This window comes from Eucalyptus grandis, chromosome 4 (genome assembly GCF_016545825.1).
Source record: "Eucalyptus grandis isolate ANBG69807.140 chromosome 4, ASM1654582v1, whole genome shotgun sequence".
Classification (NCBI taxonomy): domain Eukaryota; kingdom Viridiplantae; phylum Streptophyta; class Magnoliopsida; order Myrtales; family Myrtaceae; genus Eucalyptus; species Eucalyptus grandis.
The window spans coordinates 26,747,275-26,762,083 of record NC_052615.1 but is presented as its reverse complement, the minus strand read 5'-3'; the positions used below and the strand labels follow the sequence as shown (position 1 = coordinate 26,762,083).

General features: G+C 39.5%; 1 protein-coding gene across 1 annotated transcript; it reads left to right on the top strand.

Annotated features, from left to right (window-relative positions):
• Nucleotides 1-2,038: 2,038 nt before the first annotated feature.
• LOC104442997 lies at nt 2,039-14,416 on the top strand. The gene is made up of 8 exons (XM_039310856.1): nt 2,039-2,069; nt 2,784-2,907; nt 3,037-3,194; nt 6,387-6,675; nt 6,820-6,977; nt 7,472-7,728; nt 7,838-7,876; nt 14,015-14,416. Exons 1-8 carry the CDS (start codon nt 2,039-2,041, stop codon nt 14,414-14,416), a joined length of 1,458 nt encoding a protein of 485 aa, XP_039166790.1.
• Nucleotides 14,417-14,809: the final 393 nt, after the last annotated feature.

Below are 14,809 nucleotides of genomic sequence, written 5' to 3'. Positions count from 1 at the left end.
TGTTGTAGAGAGATCAAATTCTGTTAGGCCTTTTTAATTAGTAGTTGAATTCAGTGGTCACTTAAGTTGCTCATTCGAATCGTAGTTCATGTCCACAATGAATTATCTTTCATTTCAAACATATGAGTCTTCAAGTAACCATGCATTGTTTGCCAAAAATTTTATACGCACAAAAACATTAGGGCACATCAGGTAACGCACGATCGAGCTCGGATTTATTCAAAATGAAAATAACATCATCCGAAGAGTAAAATATAGTGAAAGTCCATTATACACCTAATTGCCTATTTTTCAAGAAAAATTATAATGCTCAATTGAATTTATTATACACAATTACAAACATATACACACATAATTTGGCGTTTATGATTAGCATATTGAATTTATTATACACACCTAACTTTGGCTTATCTATCCAAGTTAAACTTAAACACAGACTGAGCTCATATTAGTAACACTTAAAAAGTTGCAGCAACCTACAACACATTTTCGGAGGCTTCTTCGCGCCAATTTTGAGATGCTGCAGTTTTTTAATATTCTTACACACAATTACGGCACTCAGTGGCAGTATGCAGTTAAATAGACTATAAATTATCTCAACTAGTTTGAACAAATATCCAGTATAAGAATTAGTGGGAAGATAAAATAAAATAAATAATGCTTGCTTATGACAAGAAACGTCAAATAAAAGAAGTACATAGTAGATTGATAAATAGAGTTATTTTTTGTGGGGCAAATGTTTTTATCATAGTTAAGATTAAGTAACAATGTTATGAAGCCATAAATATGAAAAGAAGAAATCCTGCATCGAGTGAATTAGTAGATAAATATTTGTATTTTATAGACTATTCGAATTTACTTAAAGAAAAGGCCAACCCTATTTTTCAATATGTTGAAAATGAAAATTACGTCACATATTTGTGAATTGACATGTTTAATTATTTGCATGTGGGCAGGTTTTAGTTATTTTTTTCTCAATAAAAATAAAGTCTCTCTCTCTCGTTAGAATTTTTTTGATTGTGTTGCTTTTTCTTAAATCTTGCATCTAATGTAACTTTACTTTAATTTATTATTATTATACATAGGTCGTGAGATCACGTCATATCATTATATTTGTATGCTTATTTGTGTCGTTATAGAAACATTTTCAAAGCAATTATAAAGTTCTCATTTGATCGAAAATGACTGAAAACAAGGTGAATTTGTAGTAGCAATTAGAGTATTTCACAGGTCACGTGGGATGAGATATGAGAGGGCAAAGCCCACCGTTCCTTTCTCTGATCGAGCGGTCATTATTCACCGAAAAGCGCATAAACGCTAGGTCATTTGGTCAAAGGGTCAACGAGCCTCACTTTCTGGGTGAGCTCGCCATATGACGTCACAACCAGCCACGTCTCATTCGGTGGGCCCGCCATAGACTCGAGGATCACGTGAATCCTCTCGGTCTCTGTGATTTTTGGTATCTTGGTCAACGAGTCAACGGGTGCCACGTCCGGGCAATTTCCTACTGACTTCGTTTTGTACGACATTACGTGTCCCCTCAAATTATTCCGCCAAATGAATACTGTTTTACCTTAGAAAAAAAAAAAACTGTTTTACCCGCCCCCGTCCCCTCCCAGGACATTTTTTCACGCGTCAAGAAGTGAGAGAGGGACATATTGAAGATTGCCTCATTACACCGGTCGCCCACGTGTCTTTTTGGCTTCGTTAAGGCGTGAAAAGAAGAATTTTTCATTTTATTGGCTTGGTTCCTTGAAGGAGGCCACCAGAGGACGTTCGAGGCACATGAAACTTACCTTTCAGCTTTTGTTAGAAAGAAAAGTCGGGGATACTTCTTAAAAAGTTAGGGAAACTACTTTCTTATTGTCTGGACGGACTCTATATAAACTCCATCATGGCTGGGGTTGGCAAGCAAAGTCTCCAACCAGGTTGTCTGTGTGTGGGAGAGAGAGACAAAGAGAGACAGAGAGAGAGGAGCAAACTAGGAAGCAGCAAAGAGCTAAGAGCAAGCTAAGAGATCACGCTTTCTAAATAGGAGATGGCAATGAGCTGCTTTGCCACTGCCAGAGGTACTTCACTTCATCTCGTCTTTGCGCTCTATTTCCATTTTTTTGTTAACCTAAGTCCGTGTTGTTATTCTTAATGATTCGTGCCTTTTGTTTCAAACTTTTACGAATTTCATTTGGCTATAATGCTGGGATAGAAAATGGATCAAATATGACCTTTCTCCATTCACGACTACTCATGAATTTATACATATGCAGATACAAATCTTCTAGTTAATAGTGCTCATGAAAAATGAAGATATCTAACTTGATTGAACATCCTGGTTGTATTTTTGGATGAATTTTTCAATAGGATTATTAAGCACTTAACTTCATAGCCAAATGAGGCTTTTCCTCTAGTTATTTCTGTACACATAAAATGGTTATCTCGTCATTTTTTTAGCTTTTTTTCTTTTTAAAATTTTCATAATACGGGGATCCGAATCTTTGGCTTAGTTAATACATATTTATGCTCATAAATGATAAACCGCTATGTGCACGTTTATTAAAAAAGACTTTCCTCATAGGATGATAGGTGTGGCGTGATCCTAAAGTTACTCAGTCGCAGAATCTACCGCGTCGCATCTTTTTCGGCTGCAATATTTATCCTTTAAAGTTTGTCTTAAAAACCTAAAGTGGAAGGGCCAATTGCTGTCTATTTGGTACGGGCCATTTAATTACCTTCCATCTCCTAAAATAATCAATTGTGTCCGAATGGTTGTTTTCCTTTTTCGGCAGAATCTGTCAAGCGCAAGAGAGCTCTTCCACCAGCTCATTTTTCATTGAAGATTGAATCATTTGAAGTACTATCAAAGTTGGACAAGTATGATTCCGGTGTATTTAAAGCTGGGGGCCACGAATGGTGAGTTTTTTATTTCCTTTTTTTTTCCTTCCAAACTTATTTTCATCTCACTAAATGCTCTTTATTGGAAAAATAATTTTAATGCTTAATCAATTAATAGCTAATTAAACGTTTATTTTTTCTTGTCAGGAGGCTATCTCTTTACCCTAAAGGAAACAAGGATGATAATGGTTCGGGATATATTTCCCTCTATTTGTCAATCGAGTACCGTCTCAATAAGACGGTTTACGTCAACTACAAGCTTTTTGTGCATGACAAATTACGAAAGGAGTATTTGACCATTCAAGGTTGATAATCACTCCTGTGACATTGCAGCTCTGAACATGATTTGATGTGGGTTAAGGGGATGTTTCTTGAAGATGAAGTGGTTGCGATCCTTTCATATGCACCATAAAACTGTAGCAACCAGTTCAAAATTTCGTGAGTTTCTTGGTCCTACAAAATGTTTGCTCAACCAGTCATCAAATCGTGTTAAACCCACTCGATTTATGTGGACTTGCAGGGTTGGCTCATTCCATATTTTTGCCGTCCAGGGGCAAAGGAGCAAAGTGTGCTCGACCTTCTCCGCTTTCCAGATTGCATATCGGGCACATTGGTGTAGGTACAATCTTTCTCCTATGTAGATTATCCAAAGTAGGTAAAGCATTATTGCAGGCACTCCAAAGGAAAAATTTGATTTTAGGTTGTATGACGGAGTTCCAGATAAGCTTCCATATGTGTGGATCAAACTGGTGAGATGTTGTTGGTATTGTCTCTTGATGGGTAGTAGGTTTTTTGATCGAAAAGTAACCGCTCTTCACAGTATAGGTCCCCGATTTGTTATTTGCCCAAACCAGTTTGTCTTCTGTAGTTGGGAGGCCGATGGGGATTGCTTTTATTTCTTTCACTAGGGAGTCATCGAACATGGACCGCAAGAGGTCTTCCTTCCATGTTGCGGCTTCAAAATCAATCAAGTTAGCAACTTTGCTTGGTTCATTCGGTCTCACTATTCCTCCAATCGTTCCTTTCTTCAGCCACTTATCTTCTCGAATTGAAATTTGTTGACCATTACCCACTACCCATATAACTTGGGGAGCAATAGCATCTCTTCCTGCTAATAAGCTTTGCCAACCCCACGATGGACGTGAGCCTTTCCCTCCTCGCCAAAAGTCACAGTTTGGGAAGTAAAGGCCTTTCATGAGTTGGCTCCAAAGTGTGTTCGGATGCTGAGAAATTCTCCAGGCTTGTTTTCCTAACATGGCGATGTTGAAAGCAAGTAGGTCCTTAAAGCCAAGACCGCCTTCCTCCTTTCGAAGTTTTAGTAGATCCCATTTTCTCCAGTGCAAACCGGCTGTCTTGTTATTATTTCTCCACCAGAAATTAGCAATTTTCTTCTCAATGGCTTTGATAATGGAGACTGGGATTTTGAAAATTGACATTGCATATTGAGGTATTGCTTGAACTACTGACTTGAGGAGAATTTCCTTACCAGCTCGCGAAAGCAAGTTTTCTTTCCAACTCTCCAGCTTTGAGTTTACCCTAGCAAGTATCCAGGCGAACATATCTTTTTTTGAGGCCCCCAATCCGAAGGGATTCCTAAATATTTTCCTGTTTTCGCTATTTTGGGAACTCTCAGCACCGACACCATGTTTCTTCGAAGGCTTTCTGGGCACCCTTTGCTAAAAAATAATCCTGATTTGTTGAGGTTTATGGCCTGACCTGATGCATAACAATTCATAACTTGGAATAAAAAATCAAAAACTGGGAAGCAAGGCCAATATCTACCTGACCCTGACAAGTGGCATCCCCCGCCCCAAGGAGTTCTCAAAATAAACATTGATGCTTCATTCAAAGATGCCTATACAAACACCGACTCGCCTGATATTTCTCAAGAAGAGGTGGTGCGTAGCAATGAAGTTATTTCAGATTCTGCCCTGGTTTCAACTTCCAATTCCGCCAATCCAAGTGACTTCCCAACCTCTTTCCCGGCTTCGACCACAAACATAGCCGAGAAAGACACTGATATATTGCACAACCCGCAGGAAAACAGCACTACCAGGAAGGATAAAACACATAGAGTTACATCGCTCCGAGTGGAAGGAAGAAGTATAGAATGGGCACGATGCTTACCTGATCTACACAGAGAGGCAAGCCGAGAATTACACAAACTACTTGTGACGCCCAGTAAATCTCGAGAGCAAGTTTATAGGAAGCATCCCCTGGGTGGAGATCACAACTACGCCTGCCCGGTACCACCTACACAGCCCTCTTATAGTTTCAAATCTGCTAATGCTGAAAACAGAGCACAAATCCAGAACTAGAGACCAAACCAGATCAACATAGCGACCCATGGCGGCGGACGAACAGAGAACAGAGCTGCCTCTGCTTCTTCGGTAGGCCAAACCAGAGCGACACAATTGAATAGGGGCAGTCCTCACCCGATCAGCAGAGAAAACGGAGATGAGCTCGACACACTGGAGACATTTAACTCGATCCAGATCTGGAACGGAGCACGCTCGCTCGAGCTGAATAGCAGAGGAGTAGTGAGAGATCGTGGCAACCTTCCCTTGACCAGCATCACCATCGATGTAGATTCTACCGACTCTACAACACCAGCACACGATTTCAGATCTAATAGATCTGCTTCTCCAACACAGCAGCAAGATAACAATAGCACCAACGACGCCCACCATGTAAGGTTTTGCAGATCTGGAAAAAGGATGGGGGATATGACCTACCTGTGTAGCAGCAATGCAGAGGAAGAACCCGTTTCTTCCCCTGGCCCTGATCGAACCAAGCGGCGAGCTGTTTGCGGACCTGATCCAGCATCGCACCCCGCCACACCCATAGGGACGACTGGGGGATTCTCCAGCTCCCAGCAGAGAAGAACTTCCTCTCGCGCTGTTGTTGCTTGCATCTGTAGAGACTCCTTTGGCAGAATAAGAGATGGGTTTGCAAAAAATGTCGAGGTGAGTTCTGTTGAACAAGCAGAGGTCGTAGCTTTGGTCGAAACCCTAGACTTTATATCTTCAAAGATCATCCCTAATTCCCCAGAAAAAGAAATAGTACTTCTATCTGATTGCCGTATGCTGGTAGAAAGTGTCCTCTCCTCATCTACTTTAAGCTAGTCATTGCTGCCTCTAGTGGACCGGGCCAAGCTCAAACTGGAGACTATGTCGGGACTGACTTTCGCCTATTGTAGCCGCAATACCAACAGAGTAGCCGATTGGGTAGCTAAAGCCCAACGCATGGGTTGTCTTCCTCGAAACTGGGTTATTAACACCCCCTCTACTCTTTTGGATTTATTATGTATTGATGCACATGATGTATATGCTCAGACCCTCAGTTAGTAATATTATCCTGCTTACTTATCCAAAAAAAAAAAAAAGGTTGATAATCACTTTATTCATAATCAATGTTTATAAAGTCACAGTTCCAATTACATCATCATTGTTTATAATTAACAACAGAGTTATACCAATTTGTGGAAATCCCTGTAGATGCCGATGAGGCGATAAGCTGCTTCCATGGCTCGAAGACCCGATGCGGGTTTCCTCGGTTTTCTTCCCTGAAAGAATTCAAAAAACGTTCAAATGGATACCTTGATGAAAAGTACTCTTGTACATTTGGGGCTGAAGTTTTTGTCATCGAACCTGACAAGGTGAAGGAGGAGTCTTTTACCTTGATCAGATACCCGGAACAAAGCACATTCACATTGAAGATCGAAAACTGGTCCACATTGGGCACGGATCCTCGGTTCATAGAGTTTGACTGCGAAAAAAGGAAATGGTACGTTCCCAGAATTTTTTCTTTGTGAAAATGAAATTAGCTGCTCGCCTTTCACCTTTCTAAATTTATTTATTCTTGTTGCTTATGTTCGTAAATAGAATTAGCTAAAACTTATTTTCGTTTACCTGTAATTGTCGTGTGTAGGAAGTTATTGGTGTATCAAAAAGGCAATGAGGCCGGGAAGGGAAAGTCGCTGTCCGTTTACTTGGAAGTGCAACGCCTTACTGAGAAGATGCAAGTTTATGCAGATTTCAATTTGCGTGTGTTGGACCAACTCAAAGGGAAACATAAGGAGAAGCAATGTATGTTTTTGTGGATTGACTTTTACTTTTGTTGTTTTTACCTACTTTAAATCTTACAATATGCATTCTTTTGACTCTTTATTTACACAAGACACCCAAAACTGTTATAAAATGCAGATGCTGGCACATAAATTCGAATATAACATTTTCATAATTTTTCGAAATTTGAATGTCATAAATTTTGCAAGAAAGAAAGAATAATTTAATTTTTTTATTTCTACTTAATCCAAAACAAACGGGCTAATGCAAATTCATATTAGTATTACCATTTTAAAATCACTACAAAATTTTCAAGATCTTTTTATAAAATGAATATCACTTTGATTTTATGAGAATAGTTTAATGGCTTTCTGGAAAGGGCTCGAACCCCATTTGTATAACTCTCAACTATTGAATACCATAGCAACAATTCACGTACGCATGTACGTCTACTATTGAAAGAGCATAATGTTCTCTCTTCTCTTGAGTCCGTACTGAGTAGGAGTATATTGCAGTTGAGCGCTGGCTAAGTGCCTCACATCCCCAAGTGGGCGATGCAGACTTTATGCCCTTGAAGGATCTCGAGAAATCAAAGAAAGGGTTCGTTCAAAATGATGCTCTGGTGGTTGAAGTCCAGATCCGCATTGTATCGGGGCCGGGCATTGTACCATCGAAGCCAGGGCAGGGCATCGTACCATCGAAGCCAAGGCCGAGGGTCGCACCATCGAAGCCGGGGCTAGGCATCACACCATTGCAGCCGGGGCTGGGCATCGTACCATCAAAGCCGGGGGCCGAGGGTCGCACCATCGAAGCCGGGGCCGGGCGTCGTACCATCGCAGCTGTAGGAGTTTGATGACTTAGTTCCGTATTTGTTGTGTCAGAATAAATTCCTTGAGGATAGTGTGTACGTGTACTTCCAGGTAAATTTTGTGCTCCCAGTTTGGCTTCTTATATGATTATTAGGTAGAATCTTAAAACTTTTGAATGAAGATGCAATCAAGTCCTCGTGCTCAAATCTCGCTTGAATTTCTTAACATAGTTATATAGTTATCGTCGGCCGTCTTATATGTCACAGTAAATTGGATATGTTGTATATTAATAATTTGAAATGGAAAATTGCTCAACATTCTTTATTTAATGAGGTTAAATTATACTCAAGGTCTTTAAACTAAACAGATGTGCTTTAAATATATATTGAAAAGAATTTCCAACTCGGGAACTTGAAGTTATATGCTTGAGTCCGACCAAATGCGCAAGGGTCAAGGCCATTGAAATAAGCCACAAAGTCTAGATGGTGGTATTTCATGGGTCCCCAAGTAGTCACAAGGGTGTCAAAAGTGCCTGGCTTGTCTTTGACTTGGATCAAACTGAATGGAACCGAAAATTTCAGGTATTTTCGGATTGGTTTTCTCTCATGTTGGATATGTATATAAGCCGGATGTCCACCCTAGTCGACCACTCGCCATCCAAGACTTACAATTGCATCATCATAGAATTTCATGGAACAGAGATATGGTCAAGGAAGACACTATAGATGGAAACATGCGCAAACATTACAGACATTGACTCCAGGACATTTTTGCTCTGGCGACCACCTTCGACCGCCGAGAGAATACACAGTGCATAAAATGAAAGAAACAAAGGCAACATGGGTTCAGTAATGTGCTCGGTAGCTATGAAATTACATCACAAGTCATATCTAATTACTAACAAAACAATTAATAACGTGTTAACAGAAAAAAAAATAGAAATGTTATAATTTTCGTATTTCGCTTACTTCAATGTTAAAACTTTTCTCCAAATCACTTCAGTATTACATTGGAATTTTTTTTTTCCACTTAAGTGTTTTAAGTGATAAATTCCGATAAAAAGTTATGTGTGACTTTTTTAATAAAATATTAATTACTACATGACATTTTTTTTATGAGAAGAGAAAGTCCAACTTAGATAATGAAGTGGCCTTATGACAAAACATTTCTGCATCTTCAAAACTTAAGCTCTCTCTGTGATTCTCTTTTTACTTGGTCACTCTCTCCATCACAAGGAAACCTTCACTGATCATCAAGCAAAACACAAGCTTTCCAGAACAAATGTTGAGTATGTAAGTCGTCGAAGATGAAATGGCTTGCTACGAAACAATAATAGTGTTCTTGTTATACGGCCACTTATTCCAGGTGGAGTGTGCCCTTGAAGCCGTTCGAAAGGGCGCTCCGCAGCTTCGATGTCATCGTCCTTGGCATTGGAAGAAATCCACCGCTAAGCTCCAAAATTCCAATTTAATATAAAATCGAGTACTATTCACCTTCATCTTGGAATTATTGACCCGAACTTGAGCCGAATGTCCTACCCATGATCTCAATTGCAAGATTCAGCTCTTCATTTTGCCCAAAAATGCTTTCGTCTAAATTAGGGTTTGAAGAAGAAGAGAAGATTGATCCGATTTGTCCCTCATTCTATTAAATTGGGGCAAACATGTGTAGCGACGTCGTCTTAGTGCATCTATGCTAAATTATTGCCGAGAGCTTCTCGGCGGCGGAACAGAGCTAACAGGGAAGGTCGAATTCTTTGTTCTTTTTTAATTTTAACGAGCCCATGCTTATAACATCAATTACGGTGGGCCGTGTTTGGGGACTGGGCCGCATGACCAAGTGGGTTGGCCCGGCTTGCATGGATCTGCACTGACGTCGTGAATCTAGGCCAAGCAACCGAATTGAATCTGGCCGAAGCTGAAGCTTTCCTATTTTCGCTCTTCTTGTTTGTTTTTGTTATTCTGTTTATTTGTCTATCATTTATTTATTTTATATTAATTTTAACACAAAATGTACACTCAGTTTGTCAACGTCCAATAATGGAAAAATGACGAGAAGAGTAATAGAGAGAGGTCCTAGATGAAGTTAAAAAGCAATTGGTGGAGGAGGAACAGAAGGGACAAAGGGAATATATTAAATTAAAGGAAAATTTCAAATAAGAGCTCGAATATCCTTATTTTTTTCAAATAAGGGTTCGAATTAGATTTTGTTTCAAATAATAGCCAATAGCCTATAATGCCATCATTTTTGTAAATAAGGGTCTAAAATAGACATTGTTTTAAATAAGGGTTTAAAATAATTATGTTAATCTCAAAGAGGGTTCTAACCTCTAATATTTTCATCTTTTAATTTTTTGATCTTTTCCTTTTTTTTCTTTCTTTTTTCCTTCATCTGTTTTTTTCCCATAAAAAACTTTAAAAAAGGCTAAAAATAATTTTTTTTTTTAAAACACAGGGTTGCCACCCATCGCTAGTGGGTCATTAGAGATGGCTGGTGGGGTCACTGGTGCATTGGCAAGGGCCTCCTAGCCCTAACTAGAATTAGGAGAGGATGGCAACACTCTACTAGACTTGGGTGAGGGTCGGTGATCCTCGCCCAGCTGCCCTCTCCTAGTTTTGGCTAGGGCTTGCTAGCCCTCACCTTTGGTTGGCAAGGTTCGTTGACAATGTGGTGGTCTCCATAGGTGGGAGGGCTAGTTGAGCCCTTCCTCCTATATTTTTGCTTTTTTTTAAAAAAAATTATCTTTTTTAATTTTTAAACTAATCTAACTAAAATTTAGGTTAAAATTGTCTTTGGATGAAAATGTCATTTATCAGCCAGAATATTTAGCTGGCCAACAAGGTTAGAACCTTATTTGAGATATTCATAACCCCTTTAGGTCATTAGTTGAAATTTTCTGTTAAATCAAATTTCAAGCTCAAGTCAAGGCAGCAGAATTCTAAAGCTAAATCAATTTGGGCTTGTTTCCAAAGGGGCAGCACGTGGGGTTTCATACTCAAAAACCATTGAAAAAGCCATGAATCGACGATTTATCTTCGTCCAAACTTGCTCAAGGAGAAAATCTCGATGAATAGGGAAAACTTCATGATAACGAGGAAAACAGTGATTAAAAGTTGAAGGAACGAGCAGCGGTTTAAAGTGAGGGTGAAGAACAACCTGTTCATCCTCAGATTGATCGAAGAATGGAGAAAGAGAGAGAGTTCCCCTTTCCGTTTGAAACCTCGAGGATCAATGAACCTAGCGACTTATACTTCGGGGTGGCTAAGAGAAAAAGGCTATGCGTCTTGTTTATAGTCTCGGTGACGTCTACCAATGAAATGAGGGGAAGAAAATAGCACAAGCAAGATTCCGAAGGCTTGTTTTAATTCAGCAAGCAGTGAGTGAAGCGTGGTCGTTTAAACTCGTGCTTTGACTTAGTAGTTAGGAAATGAATTGAGAAAAACCAAATGTCCAATCGAGTTCTCTATCGTAAGGCACAAACATGAACATAATTGAAGACTGTTGGCATGAGTTAAAGAATCCTTCATAAAGATATCATGGATTGTATATTACGTACAGTTTGGAAATATATATGAATCTGCCATCCCTTTAGCTGTCTCCATTAGATGCCCCTTGCATCTAACGAAACCTGATCATACGTTGTACTATATGGTCAGGGACACCATATACAATACTCACCAAATCCTAAATGCATTCTCTCTCTCTCTCTCTCTCTCTCTCTCTCTCTCTCTCTCTCTCTCTCTCTCTCTCTGGTGAAGAAGCTCGTTCTTTAATACCTATACATTGAGTCCCACCGATCATGCACATCTTCTCCAATCATGTATCTTACATTCTCCTAACATTATGCCCCATAAATGAGTTCAATAATAGTCTGCATCGATACATCTGCTCTAAAGTCTCATAATAACGGCCAACACACTAGATGGACTTGAAACAATGGCAATGTGTCCCCTTCCTTCCACATTCCATATTCTCTAGTCCTTACATTCCATCTCGGCACAAGCATCAGAACTACACGGCTTCATTTCTGCTCCATGTTATGAACGAAATGACGTAAAAGTTCAGCAATTAAGACACGTTGTTGATTGGACCAGATGGCGTTGGTCCTCATAATAATCGTGTTGAACATTTCTAGAGCAGTGAGTTGCGTGGATTTTAATAGAACTTTCATGTTAGCAATGTACTTATACCAAAAAACATCTAGGCTGAATTGTGTGAAATGTGTGAAAAGATAATTTGATGAGTTGACTATGGTCTTATCATCTTCCTAATCAAAACTAATTAGACAAAACAATTGCATTGGGCACATTGAATTAGGAAACTTGTAGGTTTAAAACAAATTGGCCAAAGAGTCCAAATATGTTGTATGGTCATTGTCGCGACCCAATTTTCGGGTGTGAACCACCTAGATTTTGACTAATGGATTATTAAGCCTAGACTTAACTCAGGCTCTCCCAAGCCCATACCAAACTTAACTCAGGCTCTTCCAAGCCCATACCAATTCGCGACTTAGGTTCAAGTTCTTAACATGCAATTGATTTTTCAATTAGGAGTCGCCACTAATCTATTTTTGGTGGGTCGATTAGAAACCCAAGTAAAGTAACGGGAGATTTACTTTACTTCTACGAACCAGAGATTATGAATTCGGGGACTTGGTTACGCTAGACTTTTCTAACGCCCTTTCTACTTTTCTTTTTATTTCAAAGAAAATGTTTTGCGGCGGCTTGGATTGATTTTAAATCTAATTCTCTAACATGCGAGGCGATCATGCGGGTGCGCAATCCATCAATTTAACACCCAAGAAAGCAAATAGAAAAATGCAGGACTTACCTTGAAGAACGAAAGATCCGCAATGTTAATTCAAAATCCACATCAACAACCCTGGATATGGTTTCTAATTAACACGCAATTTCTTTTTTTTTTGTTTTCACTTAATTAACGAAAATCATGCAATCTGCAATGCAATATTAACTAAATGACCTAACTCTAATGACATGTAACTCCTAGTTAAATGGGCCTTTTAATGAATCTAATCCTAATGATGTGCATGTGACATTTTTCTTTTCTTTCTTTTTCCTAAAAGAATGCAATCTATCCTAGAAAATAAAACTAATTCAACTTATGGCATTTTTTTTTTTTGTATTTTTCATGAAATTCGAAATTAGGTGAAATGTGAAAATTACCTAATTAGATTAAGATCCTAATTAGTTTATATTAGGAATTAGGTTGAGCCAAATCCTAATTTGAACTAAAATATTATCTTAACCTAAATGTTCCTAAAATGCAATCTATTTGATAAAATACCTACACTTATAATAAATTAAAAAAAACTATCATCTAAAATTAAACTAAGTGCAATTTAATCCTAATATGCAATGACGTGCAAAATATGTCATAATTCTATATGACATATGCATGATGATTTTTTTTTTTTCTGTTTTTATTAATTTTCGAAATTAATATTTGCCAAGTAATTAAGCATGCAACCTAAATTAAAATCTAGCAACCTAAATTGATTTATTTGAATTTTTTTTATTTTTATGAAATTCGAAATTAAAATTCCTATTCTAAATATGCAAACCCTAAAACAATTAATATCCTAACATGCATCTAATCTAACTCAATTTTTTATTTCGAAAATTCATGATAAGTAGAATGCTTTGCCTAAATATGCAAATAACCCTAAAACATGTGATATTCTATCTCAAACATATCTCAAGATAAATAAAAACGATCAAATCCATTCAAAATTACCCCAAAAAGGACATCACATATCGCTCGGATCAAGGGATAATATTTTGCTAGTAAAATCGATAATTTGATCTTAAGCCTTAAAGATCAAAACATCAATTTTATTCCCGTTTAATTAATTATTTCATCTAAAAGTTCGCATAGATGAAATAAAAAACCCCTACATGCGCGGTTGCGAATCGGGTGATACATTGAGATTTTCAATTATGCATGATAGGTATTTTAACTAAAGAAAACAACATATAAAGAGATAATAATAAAATAAATAAATAAAAACCTAAACTTGCCTAATAAAGTAAAGTAAAAATACCTAATTTAATTTTTTTTTTTTTTTCTTCTTTTTTTTTTAAAATAAAAAAGAAAAAGCTTGGCCGGTTCGGAGGTCCGGCGAGGGAGAGCTCGTCGGCTAGGGTTCCGGCGAGGGAGGCAGGGGCGGCACGTCGGCGGCGCGGCACCGGGGCTTCGGGATCGGCACGGAGCTGGGTGCGAGCGTCGCAGGCGGTGGATTCGGCGGAGGCGAGGCGTCGCGGGCGAAGCTCGGGCTTCCGGGTTCCGGCGAGGGCTCCTGCGGACGCCGGATCTGGCGCGGGTGTCGCGGACGGCGGATCGTGCGGCGAGGGGCTCGACGCTGGCTGTGATGACTCTGGGTCAAGCGAATCAGTGACGGGGCGGCACGGCGACGCGGGGAATCGGATCGTGGCTGCTGCAGGGACCTCGGATCTGCAAGCGGAGAGGCCTCGGCGTCTGGATCTCGGCTCGGCGGCAGCAGCGACTTCACGGGCGGAGCGAGGCGTCGCTCGAAGATGCAGCGGCGCGGCGGTGCTACACGTGGAGGCGTGCGACCACGGTGGAGACAGATCGGCGATGGTGCAGCGAACGGCTCCGGCGTCGGGGGTCTAGCTGCGGCCGGACGCGGGGGCTCTGCGATCGGGCGCCGGCGGGGGTGGGAGACCCTCGGGGAAGACGATTAGGGTTTCGCCCCCTTTCTTTTTCTTTTCTTTTTTTTTTCTCTCTTACCTCACTCACTTTTTACTTTTTTGCTTTTTCCTGTACTTTTCACCCCAACGGAAAAGAACCCCCCCATGTGGCCATCGTACGCGACTCTTTTATACACCCAAAAGAATGTATCTTTGCGGTATATTTCATTGCCAATTTTGTTCATGTAAAATTCCATTGAATATATCATTTCACCCTGCGCAATATTTTTTGCATATCCGATCAAAAAAGGTTCCCCTTTTGCGCAAAAATGCATCTCCCAGTGTATATTACCTAAATATGAAAAATCTTAACAAA

Bases quoted from the DNA above. Each gene is read 5' to 3' on its own strand.
- LOC104442997 (XM_039310856.1), top strand. From the start codon at position 2,039: ATGGCAATGAGCTGCTTTGCCACTGCCAGAG. The intron at 6,978-7,471 runs GTATGTTTTTGT...AGTATATTGCAG, and splicing joins GAAACATAAGGAGAAGCAAT to TTGAGCGCTGGCTAAGTGCC. The intron at 7,877-14,014 runs GTAAATTTTGTG...CGAGCGTCGCAG, and splicing joins GTGTGTACGTGTACTTCCAG to GCGGTGGATTCGGCGGAGGC.